This window comes from Dermacentor andersoni, chromosome 5 (assembly GCF_023375885.2).
Source record: "Dermacentor andersoni chromosome 5, qqDerAnde1_hic_scaffold, whole genome shotgun sequence".
Classification (NCBI taxonomy): domain Eukaryota; kingdom Metazoa; phylum Arthropoda; class Arachnida; order Ixodida; family Ixodidae; genus Dermacentor; species Dermacentor andersoni.
The window spans coordinates 110,583,376-110,596,609 of record NC_092818.1 but is presented as its reverse complement, the minus strand read 5'-3'; the positions used below and the strand labels follow the sequence as shown (position 1 = coordinate 110,596,609).

Genomic DNA, 13,234 nt, shown 5'->3' with positions numbered 1-13,234 from the left:
ATAATAGCTTTTATCATCTTCTAACAACCCTATATGTGTATGTATTCTTATGAACACATACACGAATTTTTCTGAAACTGTTTATATTAATTGTTTACTTTTTAAGTGTTTTAGACATGCACCCTGCCTGAAAATGGCACTGCCATGTGCAGATGTAATTAGCCAACTGGCCTACGTACCTCTCGCGCATTATTCTGTTCAGGCAGAATGCTGCAGTTCTTTACTGTACAATCCCTTCTTTCTTCCTTCAACCCCTCTTTTGTCGCGACGCATTTTGATGGGGGCGAAATGCGAAAACACCCGTGTACTTAGATTTAGGTGCACGTTAAAGAACCCCAGGTGGTCGAAATTTCCGGAGTCATTCACTACGGCGTGCCTCATAATCAGAAAGTGGTTTTGGCTCGTAAAACTCCATAATTTAATTTTTTTTTTTTTTGTCGCAAGCACTGGGACCATTCACCACATTCCAAAAGAAACCACACGATTTTTCAAAGAGGATTTGCTCACTGTAACACAAACTGCTCTTCCTGCTTCATAGTAGGCCAGGTTTTTCCATTTTCTATAAGTGGTTTATTATTAGAAGATAGAACTGTAGACCGAATGTTCCTACAAACATGTTCCCAGGACAGTTAAGTTACCCAGTGTTTGGGCCAGTTGTGCGACAAAACCGGCATTTTATTCTATGTGGTCGAGATTCAGGGTTCCTCGGGTAGTGTTTACACAGTATCTTCTAGCAAAAATAAATGTTTACCTACAATCACTTCAATGTGCTACTTCAATAAATGGATGTAATACTTGCAAGTTTGATTACATATTTCCAAGGAATGCGAAGCTTATAGCCAAACAAACACTAGTCGGACTTTTGAATTAGTATCTTGAAGATTTTCCCTCATGCGAGGTAATACCCACAGACGCCTCACAGAAAGATACGAAATCGGCGATAGGCATTTGCTCTGAAACACTATCATATGGAGCTTTAATTGCTATTCGTCTTACGGATTATACTCCAATCTTTGTGGCCGAATTCGCATCATGGTTTGACCTATACAAAATTCAACGTGTCACACATAATATAGCTTGCAGACTACCTGTCAGTTCTTATGTCGCTAGAAAGCACAAATAATTCACTATATGCTATACCGGTCGCTACACTTTTCCAGCTACCTCATGTGAAATTCTGTTTTTGTGGATACCTGGACATCGTGGACAAGCACTTAATGAGATTGCAGCAGCTTGGCAAAGGCGCAGTGCTCGGTGGGCTAGTATGTTTTCTTATACCTAACCTCATACCTAATAAGATGAAGATAACAAGAATTACTCAGTCGAAAAAAAATGAGCCGCTCCTTGCTGCACCGGATTGTGGACATTTAGTGTTGCCCTAGAATGTCTGGCAATGTCCCTCTCGGCAATGCGAAGTTTTGATTATCCTCACTGTTACGATGTCGAATACTACAATTAAGTCTGCACATGAGTATGTGGTTTGCACAATCAAACCTTTGAGTGTATCATGGGGATATAGAGTCACTGGAGCATTCCCTCCTCCATTGCAGAAAATATATAATTCCGAAAGAAGGGCCTACTTAGAGCAGCTCCTATCGTGTATGAGCCTTGCTCTCTCAGTGATCAGTATTTTATCTTTTGGTGCAAGTACCCTTGGTTGAGCCCGAAAGAAAGTGTGTCAGATTGCGCATATGAGTACGTAATTCACATTAAACACCTTTTCCTCATTATTAACACTGGATCACTTCTTTTTTTCATAATCTAGCAGTTTCGTCACAGATTGGCACTTTAAAAAAAGACAGAAAAGAAAATTTATAATCGTTATTATTTAAATGTAGGCATATAGTACCGATCACCAAGTTAATGGGAAGCAAGGACTTTTTCCATTGGGAACCATGGTCAATCCTCCCTTGAGCCATATATATATATATATATATATATATATATATATATATATATATATATATATATATATACATATTATTTTCGACAATTCTTTCTCTTTATTATTATTTTTTGAAATTTCGCGCCGAAGTAGCGTCACGATTAGGGTGTTGTGGCTCAAAACTTGAGTTCAGTATTGTACACTTGTATAATACCACGTAGTCCATTATTAGCGATAAAGGACTCATTGGGCCCGAGCAGACGAGATCAAAATAGTGTGCGGGAACCTTGAGGCGGCGTCGGCCACCCGACCCGTCTTTCGCTTTTGTGTTTTCTCTTCACCAAGCCTCTCAAGGTAAGGACACACGCCTTTTTTTGGTAGAAGGGTAGCATTTACTAATGTCGCTCACTTTAGTTTCCTGTCAAGTTTCACTCGTGATAGTTAACGAAAAATCGCGAATGCCTGCAATATGCGGGGCTCAGAAACCACGCGTCTGCAGCATCGCAAGCTCGTAGTACTGAGCGATTCACGCGGTAAATATCTTCAAATGTCCAATCAACAGAAGATGCGAGAAGAAAGTGGAGCACGCGTCCTCGTGAAAGCGCGAGCGAGCGTTCCTAACGTCGGCGCCGTGGTTCGAGTTCCCTAGATAGTAGGAGCGGCGACGCGAACGGCGCGTCCGTAAGCGAAACTGATGGTCGACATATCAGAATTTGCGATTGACCACGATGACGGAGACACCTGCGTTCACGCCGCAGCCTACGAAGGCTCTATCAGCCTGCTCGAGGATCTTCTGGAGGCCCGCCCGGCTGAACTCAACCGACGAGTGCGACCATTCGGCGCGACACCTCTTCGTCTCGCTGTAACACGTGAGTGTTCGAAACACGCACTGCTGGATTAAATTACGGGATAACAAAGCAACTCTATGGCTCGCACCTCTGGAGCCTCTTGCGAAGCGAATGCTAAAATCCCTTGCTGCTATGCCCGGTTACAGTGCCTAGAATACTGTAGCCCGGCGTAGCACACATACGCGACGCCAGACCGTGGCCAGGCCATAATAACCAACTGGCCAGGCCATCGGTACAATCGCCAGTAATTCTTGAAGTACTAAAAAAAAAAAAAAAAATTGTGCAAGGTATATGTTCGAGATATGCACGGGAATTATGTGTTAGAATTTTCTCTTCATGCCATAACTTTTTTTTTCTTTGTAGGCTCACGGATTTGCAATTTATTTCATTGTTATTTCACACACGTCCAAATGCCAGGTGTAATGGCGTTCGTCACTGCATATGCATGCTTACATCATCGACGCAAATTAAAAAGAAAATGAAATAAGCACTTCATTAGAAGACTTTATATAGCTGTTATGCCTGAATATAGAAAAGCACAATAAATTAATCAGTATTTACGTCTAAATATGTTCTCAACATTATGTCCCATCTAGGTGGTAACTCTGGTACTGTGCGCTACCTCCTGAAGCACGGCGCAGCTGTGGACCTACCAGACGTCAAGGCACAGACACCACTCCTCGTGGCCATCCAGAAAGAGTTTTCTGAATGCGTTAAGGCACTTTTGGAAGCTGGAGCAAATCCAAATGGGGACGCTGGGAATCGTAGCACTCCGCTCCACACTGCAGCGCAGAGAGGATACTTGGATGGTGTGAAGGTAATGCACCCTTTTTCATTTGCAGCTGTAACTCTCAGAAGTATGTTATAGTCAGCATGCACTGCATGCACGCTTCTGTGCACTATAGCTAAACAATTGAGTCGTGTCGCTGGAACCAGCAATTCTACGACTGCTTTCCTTGGCAACATTCATACATTATAGCTCTCTCCCCAGATGAAGGTGGGGGGAGTGAGCTGCCAAGGAAAGCAGCTGCCCTGACATAGACAAAGATACCCCTTGTCGAAACACTAGCTTCAGCAACATGCCTCGTTCAACCACTGCTAGTCACTTCATCTGTCCCGTGATCTCTTGTCTTGTTTGACTTTCATGCAAAGTAACATGAGTAGATGTGTTTAATTGCGGGAATTTGTACGCTCCCAATTTAGAGAACAAATGTGGGCTTATTCCTAAGCCTCTGACAATATTGAGTGTGCTTTATCACCCATTATGTCTGTTAAAAGTGAGAATTTAGGCTAAAAACTCATGCACTTGTAATGGTGGGCTTTGTCACTGCTGTTTGTCTTTACGATGGTTTTTGCATTTTCGTGGCATTATTGTACACCTTTTCTGGAAGCACCTTAACCTTTTATAAAACAGAGGTGTACAGGAAGTTAGGGACTTGAGGCGATAAACAGTGGTTAAACAAGGGATTTTTATGCAGCCAATGTTTTGACAAGCGGACTTGTAATGTTGGCTCCTGAGACAGCCTCTATTAAAAAACTGTTCCTTACTTAGCTTTATGTGTCATATACAAATACGGAGTGTTTGCTTCGTTTTGTGCTTGATGAAATGGATGCCGTATGTCACCCAGAGAGACATTTGCCTTTTGCAGCTGCTGCTGGCAAGTGGTGCTGAAACTGAGATTGAGCACCGGCTTCTGGGCTGTACACCAGGGCTTCCCCTTCATATCAGCGCTGCCTACCACCACTTTCCCTGCTACAGCTGCCTGCTCCTCAATGGTGCAGAGCCAGACCTGCGTCACATCTCGAGTTCTGTGCCTCCGATTGTGCATGCACAGGTGCAAAAAGCTCATATACTTTTGTAGTTCATTTGGTTTACTCAGATTTTCCCCTAGATTTGTTATATAGCCTCACTATAGCACAAGGCTATTATAATGTTTAGGGGCATATTACAATGATGGCTGCTATGAGTTTTCATGTCTACACATGTTCGTCATTAGTAGAACAGGGGCGCTATAATGTAAAGCTATTCCAAACTTTTCTATTCCAATTCTGCAACCAGCCCTTTGCGATTGGTCAAAAACTTTTTTGGACCGCCCCAACTTCGCCCGTCTGTCGCGCGATGTCATGAAAACCGCGATAGCTCCTCATCTGATATAATGTGTGCACACTGATTGTTCATGATTGGACCGAACAAAAGAAAAATAGTTATTTCTGATTCTACGCCTTTTTGCCATTAGCCCTCAGCTATTGGGCAAAAGTTTTCGGGCTGCACCCACTTCACCTGCCTGTCATGCTACGTCATAAAATCTCGAAAACTCACCATGTCAAAGTGATGTGTATGCTTTAAAGATGCATTAACATGCTGAACAAAACTGAATTTCCTTCTGAATAGGCACAGGCTGCCCCGTTCAGAAAGGAATAAAAGATGGCTGCCGCCGGTGGCTCAGGCACTGGCTACTCGCACTTGCCGGAAAGCCTGGGTTTATTTGCGTACATAAAACTTTTTGTGTGGCAGTGTAACATTTTCTAGTACTTTTGGCACGTTTACAACCTCGCTCTGCAACTCTTCTTTGCTGAGGATCCGTTTTAGCGGCATTTTTAACTATCTGTTGCACGCCACCGCGATTTTTGACCAGCCACCACAAGCTAAGGAAAAGTGGACCAATTGCAGACGCCGGCAACACCCTCTTCATCCGGTTATCGATTTCAGTACACTGGCTCGGCCCCATTGAATGCCTCTCCACTTGAGCTTGCTCCTCGCCTCTTGCCAGCCAATTAGATAAGACAAGCTACTCAGTGTAGGCAATGTTATTCGTTTTTAAAGCAAAAAAATGTAACCTCCTATAAACGAGGAGAGCGTTTGATTGGTCTGTTCAGACCAATGCTTGTGTTGGCAGTTATGCAAATTTGATGTCAGGCGATTGGAATAAAAACATATTGGAATAGTTTTAAATTGTAGGGCCCCAGGTCACTGACCAATCTTAAAATAGAAAACTTGTTTGTGAATTCATCCATGGATGTTCATACTTTGTTCTTGCGCTATGTACAAACCGAAAAGACAAAAGGATGCGTATGGAAGACACAAACAGTTTGTCTGTGTTTTCTGTACGCATGCTTTCGTCTTTTCAGTTTGTAAGTAGTGCAAAAAGAAAGTATAAACAGCCACCAACCAGCCCATATTATGACACTTTTGAACTTCATGGATGTGTTTGCACGTATTAGTAGGCCATATCAAATGACTAGCTACCTTACACCCTCTGTAGTTGCATAGTTGCTTCAGGTATCTCTGTGCAAGTTGTGTAAACATTCCTTCAACACTTGTAACAGTTGGAAAGTATTACCACCAGTTACAAAGAATTCTAGTGCAGGCATATTTCTTTTAACCTAATATTGCCATTACCACAAAGTACATGTACTACTTTGCGGTAATCACATTCTAGGGTCCATATCGTAAAGCATTATAATTGTTATAAAAGTGACTCGAAAAAGGTACCTAAGGGCAATCTCAAGGTAATGAGGCTTGTACAAAAGTAGTTTTTAAAGGTCAGTTTGGGAGAAAAAAATTACAGGAGGCCGCTAAAGCAGAACTTTAGTGGCTCTGTTAGCTGCAGCAGCTGTTTCTCCACCCGGTTTTGAGCAACGCATAAGGTTACCTTAGCGATAAGGTAATCAACAAGTCATAGCAACAAGCCACAAATACAATTCCTTGCAGGAGCCAAGTGGCTGAACAGCTAACACTAACCTTGGCTGCTTCGGCAGCCTTCTACATTTTTTTGCTTCTGGCTCTTAAAAGCAAACAACAGCTGCTGTCCAGCAAAGCTGCACAAAGGACTTGCTGGTATGTCATAACTACAGACATTTGTGCTGCAAAATATACTAAGGCATTGGATAGGACATACAAAAATGATGTAAACACAAAAAGCACATGTGTGTGCATTGTTTTTATCTGGCTTGTCTGTATATTTCTGTAACGTTTGCAATGCAGATATGGTAATCAGCTATTGATTTCACGTGTATATGCAATCCTGTGTACGTATGTATACGGTGTATCTCCAATATCTTGTTACTCACTATCTTGAACAAGTCAGTATATGTGTGTGGTGCACCTGATTAGTAGGTTATTTGAGGCCAGTTTATTCAATAACTCCTAGAATAGACTCAGAAACATATGATTCATATCTTTGCAATGAATAATCTATTGCACAGTTCCCCCACCCCCCTTGGAAAGCTCTGAACAGAGCTCATGCAGTGTGGACTTGTCAAATTCAGAATATGAAAAATACTACTGTCAAAGTAAAAAAAAAACAAAAAAAACCAAAGATTGCTTGAACGCTAAAAAATGTTTACCCGGAACCTCACCATAGTATCTCTTTGTGGGAAAATAGTCATGATTACTGATGATGTTGATGGTTTAATAGAGATTGGCATAAGGGATTGGCAGACTTTACTCTGTAGGACTGCTGTGAACAGGCAATCTACTCTATAGTCACAGCAAGAAGAATCTGCATTGCAGGTGAATGTTTATTAAGTTTATTCATGAAATATTCACATAATGGCACTCAAAGTTTTGATTGCCATTATACATTGGCTCTGCTGCACAAGTATGTTCATGTAATCTATAAATCTGAAAAATCAGGCTAGGAAAATTCAGTCAGTGACTGCTGAAATAGACACAAATCAAAATGGTAAAATTATTGGTACGTGCAAATGGCAACAATCGTAAACAAAATCTAAAGAGCGGGCATTTTATAATAAAATCATAAAGTTGGCAGATATCTGCAGTCTGAGAGAGAGGGAGAGAAAAACAAGAAATGGTACATGTTTCTAGCTTGTGGAGCTCTTGCACATACTTTCTAGTAACACAGCTTTCATAATATCTTGAAACTGGTGGTAGGATCCTTACTTATTGGACATGCATTGATCACAGTCTGGTTTGTTTGACAATTTTCATATATGTACTTAAGTTTAGCTGTAAGTTGGAGATCTTACTGTCATTTATCAACCAATTTCTGATGTCCACAAATGCGACAGATCTTGGCTAGTAAAAGCGATAATTTTGTCTTGAAATACCCCATTTTGAATGATTGGAGACCGACATCACTGAAATGACTAATATATCAGCAAGCTCAAGAGGAATTTCTGGACCTTGTCAAAGCTATAATCATGGTATCACAAGTAAATCTCTAGTTTAAGGCAACTTCCGTACCTGTCAACGTTATCGCCTGATTTTTTTTTATGCGGGGCCTTGACGTGCGAATATGTGTTCTGCTTTAAAGGAGTACCAACATGGCATTTGTTACTTGTCATATTTCTTTTCTTTTAAATGAAAGTTCAAACCCTTTAAACCCTATAAAGATACTGCTGGTGCCAGGGCCCCCTAAATGGTTTATTGTAATCCCTGTTTCTGTGGGCCAATTTTTGTTTCAATACTTGGGAGGTGGATGCGTCATGATGTCATTGCACACTGGCTCACTCCGTTCCTTCGATTGCTGCCAGTTCTGAACACAAGTGCAGCTATAAGAAATGCTTGCACCACCTGTTAATATTGTTTTGAGCCGCATCATCATACCTAGCCGTGTTGCTACATGATGTCGTCAAATTTTGCTCTCTGTCATGACATTACGCTAATGTCTGTGATGCCATGTCCGTCATTCGAGATTAGCTTTAGTATCACGTTGAAATATCTTACAAAAGCCCTTCAACCAATGTTTTTGCATGTGAGAAACATGTAGAGATTATACAACTTAAGAAATTATGTGTCGGTATTTGTTTAAGGTTGCTGCTGTGAGCTTGAAACTTTATATGCTGTTTGCAGACGCGCGCTAATGCTGTATTCAGCTGTAAGACCTGCCTTCCAGACTGATGGCACTGCATGGCTATGGCTCAGGTCTCCTTAGCTCATGTTCTGGTGAAGCACCACTGCCCAAGTCGCTTTGCAGTCCTCTTGTCCGAATTCGGAGGTCACCTTTGGCAGCGTGATGTCAGAGGACAGTTGGCCACACAACTGCCCCAGGATGGCCCTTGCAAGTTGCTCTTCCAGCAGCTGATAGGTATGTGACGCTCAGAGGCCTTACTCGTCATTGTGCGGGCATCGTGAAGCTAAGAATTGGGACTGCATTTTGGTCACTCGAGGATGGCACTTACTCTTCACGCTGCAGAAGACGTTCTGTATTTTCCGTATTTCACTTTCAAACCTTTTCAAACTTGGCAAAGAAAGCAAGAAGAAACCATTTAAAAGATTATTTATCCACTGATTGTTAGAGAAAATTATTTCACCTGTATGTGTAAGTTACTCTTCTACAATACAAAGAAAGTCATTCTTGCCATTAGTAGAGGCTTGGTGTGCCAGAAAAGCCGTAATAACAAAGGTGGGTGGCTATGCTGCTTTGAAATTTCTGCACCAGCTTGCTGTGACATCATGGATATTGGTGGCATTTGTTCGGGCTCAGTTAACTTTTTATTGGTAAAATCAACTGTATTGTATTCTGAAAGAGGCAAAGACTGAACTTGGCAAATTTCAAGAAGTTTCAGTGAACCACTACGGCTCAACTAGAAAAAAATTATGTTGCAATCCATCAGAGAAAATAAAATCTTTCTTCTTCTCTTCTGATAATCTCTTCATAATTAACGCTAATATAGTTCCCCCCAAAATACCTTATTAGTCTAATATGATAAGTGCTTTTCTTTAGTGTCCCTCTAATGTGTCGCTGTCACCACCGTTTGTGTGCCTACAACTTAGGTTTCCGCATGTGTGAAGCTAGTGCCATTATCCCTTTTTTCTTGTCCAAGCATCCAGCCTTCCCACCATCTATCGCTGCTGTCATTACTCAGTCCTCCCGAAATGAGTCTATACGATGCCATTCATCGTGTTGGACCCATGTGCTGGCTAGCCACAGAAAAAAGAAAGCAGATACAATTAGAGGATGATTGCCAAGGTCAAGCGATAGCTTCCCAGTAGACCTGCTGAGAGATGCTGCTGAGGACATTTGTTGGGTTAGCTGTGTTGGCTAAAGCTATGAGGTGTGTGGGTGCTGTGACATTGCACTGCCTCCATGACTGGTTCACATTACATTACAAAGCACAACAAAACTGTTGCAAGGATACACACAGAGCACTGGTGTCAGGATCAGCCTTCCAAATCATGATATTTGATAGTGCTGTCCTTGGAATTGGGCCAACTTTGATTATGCCATCTCCAGGATTAGCTCAGTTTACTTCGCCAGACGGCAGTCCATCCAAAGTGGGGGAGTACGCAATAAACAAAGAAAAACTGCGCTAAAAAGGACAAGACAGAGAAAGAACCACACGACACAGGCGCAGGATCTGCGCCTGTGTCGTGTGGTTCTTTCTCTGTCTTGTCCTTTTTAGCACAGTTTTTCTTTGTTCTCATAATGTCATACCAACTAGCCCCTCACCGTACGCTACGCAATAAACGCTAAGTGAAAAGCGTATGGTTCCTGCATGACTCCCCATTCGGTGCCCATGAATGATGTACATGCATCTCAATTTATGAGCCAATTTCTCTTTAGCTGCAATTTTCCTAGTGCCTTAGTCACTTCTTGGCTCATAACAAAAACAAATGTTTTTAGGATGGGGTCATTATTTGTCTTCTTTGTCCCTTTAAAGAGAAATATGTGAAGTATGTGTAGTGTTAAAGGGTCTTTTCCAGGAAACGTTTTTAAAGTGCATTTTGTACAAGGGGAGTTATTAAAATCAAATTTACCCACCAGTCATTTGCAGGATTGCTCTTCTTTTTGTCATTTCTAGTGTGTTGGAGGCTGTTTTGGGGCAGGGCAATGCCTGCAATGCTACCTATCTCCTCCTTCCCAGCTGTACGTCATCGTATCAAGCTTTGGTATCAGCAGATGATGCCAGTATATGATGTCAATGCCATATTTGATAGCTTTTCATTCTGTTTCATCAACCCTTGCAGTAGCTATAGACAGACATTGTCTGATTATTAATTAAGAATGCACCTACTGTTGCTAAACATGGTATTTAGCTACCACCACACTTCTGAATTGCAAGCTGTTTCAAACACGTGAGAGGTATAGCCCATTGAAGCATGCATAAAGTTCTCTGCTGAGAATAGATGTAACAATAGCTTGTTCTTTATCAAGATGATACCACAGCACATGTAAGATATTCACTGGCATGAAAGTCACCAAAGCATGGAGGCACACAAAAAGATAGACAAAAAGCGGCACATTGAGAAGGTAGCCCAACTTGTCTGAGATGACTGTCTCTTGGAACTGGAAATGTAGAACTGAACTTAATTTCCCTTTTTAAGGTGGTGGACAATTATAATTGTTGTCAAAGTTGCGCTGAATAATAATAGCATTGTTGGAGTTGTTTTTGCTCTTTCTGGAAGCACCTGTCAGTCATGCTGTCTCAAGAAATCTGGCCAATAACAGCTGTGTTTGAATTAATAAACCCAAGAGGGTTGCATGCATGAAGCGGCAGGAGCACGAATACTATTTGGCTCAGCTGTTCACAATATAAAAGTCTTGTGACTGGGCAGATTTATTTACCACACCCAAAAAGCCTTGCTTTATTGAAGATCTGGATGCGAGTGGCAGCCTAATTGCCTGATGTGCAGTGGCTACTATTAGTGCATGTTGTCTGGCAATGGCAGATTTATTGAGCATCACTGCAAGTGATAAGCACTCACAGTATATGCCATGCTGTTAAGCAGTAACACAATGCAGTTTGGTCACGTCTGCGGTGTACAGACTCTTGCTTCCGACGCTTAGCTTAGCTAAACCACTCGACTGTGCTGATGGGCTTTACCTAGTTATGCATTAAAATGTATGTTCCCCTAGGTGTTCCACAGAACTTCTGTTGCTAAGAACAGCTATTCTTGCTGTGTTTGCATGTATGGAAAGCTTAGCAATTGCATGTTTGAAAGCAATGTTGGGCCCCTCCCAAATACACCCGCATCATGCTTAACTTTTCTTGTGTGTGGTTTCATAAATTTATTGGGAGTAGTGCTTGTTCATAAGCAAACAAAACGTCTTTGATCATTTTTACAGACAAGCCACGGTCACTACAGTCCATCTGCAGGGTTGCCATACGAAGAGCAGTTGGAAGGCAGAGACTCAAGTACCTCAAAAGCTTGCCTGTCCCCTTGAATGTGTACAGATTTCTTATATATGCGGACTTGATTCCTAATGCATGTGAGCTAATAGCTGTCTCTGAGTAAACTATGACCTTCAAAATAAATTATTTTCGTGCCTCAAGTCCCGGTGATGACGTTTCAGGGGTATTTCATTCCAGCCGAAGTTCTTGAAAGAAATTTGTTCTTGCAACTATGTTAGGTTATGTACTTTTTCAGAGTACTCTGTACTGAAGAAATTCATGCTGTGATATCCTACAGTGAAAGCTGAAATTTCTGAATAGTACAACAGTTGCTTGTGATACCTCTGCTGTCTGTTATGCATCCTGTGGTGCAATTGTAATGGTGTAGTTATGCCTCCAGTGGCCATGTATGTATTGTGATTGAAAGCACAACTCAAAATTGGCCTCAACATGGCCAGATGGAACTAAGTATGCATTTGAGGCAAATGGCTGGCATTACTAGCCAACAGGTATCGTTTGCAGCGTTACAGCTGCACTGAATTAAACTGGCTGACGACTTTTTGACTGGATCATAACTGCATCCCACTGCTGTTGAAGGTTGCTGATCAACACGTGCTGGTCTGTGTCGCCACCTGCGTGGGTATTGCTCATAGTAAAGATTCTCCATTTTTGATTTTTTTTCTGAGCAATGTCTAAAGGCATTTTCTAGGGCCTATTTTCTATTGCAGCACATTCTACGTGCAAGTGCTTGTCTATACATTATGATTAAGGAGTGCTTAACACCTTTTGTTCAAGACTGAGAACACACTGGAGTGAGTGTGATGCCTATATTTAAATGGTTATCTTGCCACAAAAGTTTTTGAAGAGGACATAATAATAACGGAGATATAAGGAGTGCAATGTTTAATTTCCCTATTCCTCCTTAATGCAACATTTCCTCTCAGCTTGGGCAGTGACAGCAACAATTAATGCCCGGCCTGTTGCACCCTTATTTTTTCTTTCTGCGGTGCACTTTGTGGGGATGCGCGACTCTCGCGCGTCCCCTGATGTTTTCCCGCATAGCGCATCCCCTGATATGCTGTTTTCCCGCACGGCTCGCGTGGCCTGGCGCCCGCGGCGCTCGGAGTGGTACAAGCGCGGTGCGAGAGATGGCGCGACCGTCGCACCGCGGCGGGGTTACTCGGGCGCCGAGGGACAAGGGGCTGCCTCTTTCCCGGCGGGTCGGGCGCACGGCGTGGACGTCCCACGCGCGCGCGGCGACCCATGCTTCTGCGAGACCGCCTCGCGTGGCGGCCTTCGAGCGCGCCTCCGTTGGCGTGACCGAACACGCGAACGACCAGGCGTTGGGATCCAGCATGGGGCGAACATATTCGCTCGCTCGCGGTGAGTCGGACTTCTAGATTTGTCGCGCGCCCATCGGCAT

The 13,234-nt window shown here is 42.5% G+C and overlaps 1 protein-coding gene and 1 long non-coding RNA gene across 2 annotated transcripts in view; both read left to right on the top strand.

Annotated features, from left to right (window-relative positions):
- The first annotated feature begins 2,014 nt into the window (after window positions 1-2,014).
- The window catches only part of LOC129385046 (uncharacterized), a 40,994-nt gene continuing 29,774 nt past the window's right edge, over window positions 2,015-13,234 (top strand). The window contains exon 1 of the long non-coding RNA XR_008612587.2: window positions 2,015-2,239. This is a non-coding gene — a long non-coding RNA (uncharacterized lncRNA). The remainder of the gene's footprint in view (window positions 2,240-13,234) is intronic.
- Window positions 2,264-11,972, top strand: LOC126531047 (ankyrin repeat and SOCS box protein 1-like). Its single transcript, XM_050178425.3, has 5 exons — window positions 2,264-2,754; window positions 3,330-3,550; window positions 4,383-4,568; window positions 8,621-8,783; window positions 11,766-11,972. The coding sequence occupies exons 1-5, from the start codon at window positions 2,580-2,582 to the stop codon at window positions 11,933-11,935; spliced, it is 915 nt and encodes a 304-aa protein (XP_050034382.1). The 5' UTR covers window positions 2,264-2,579; the 3' UTR covers window positions 11,936-11,972.

What these genes read in the sequence shown, in the direction of transcription:
- LOC126531047 (XM_050178425.3), top strand. Translation starts at nt 2,580, where the DNA reads ATGGTCGACATATCAGAATTTGCGATTGACCACGATGACGGAGACACC. An exon ending in TCTTCGTCTCGCTGTAACAC is followed by an intron (nt 2,755 to 3,329) that starts GTGAGTGTTCGA and finishes TGTCCCATCTAG; the next exon opens with GTGGTAACTCTGGTACTGTG. An exon ending in CTCCGATTGTGCATGCACAG is followed by an intron (nt 4,569 to 8,620) that starts GTGCAAAAAGCT and finishes GCTATGGCTCAG; the next exon opens with GTCTCCTTAGCTCATGTTCT.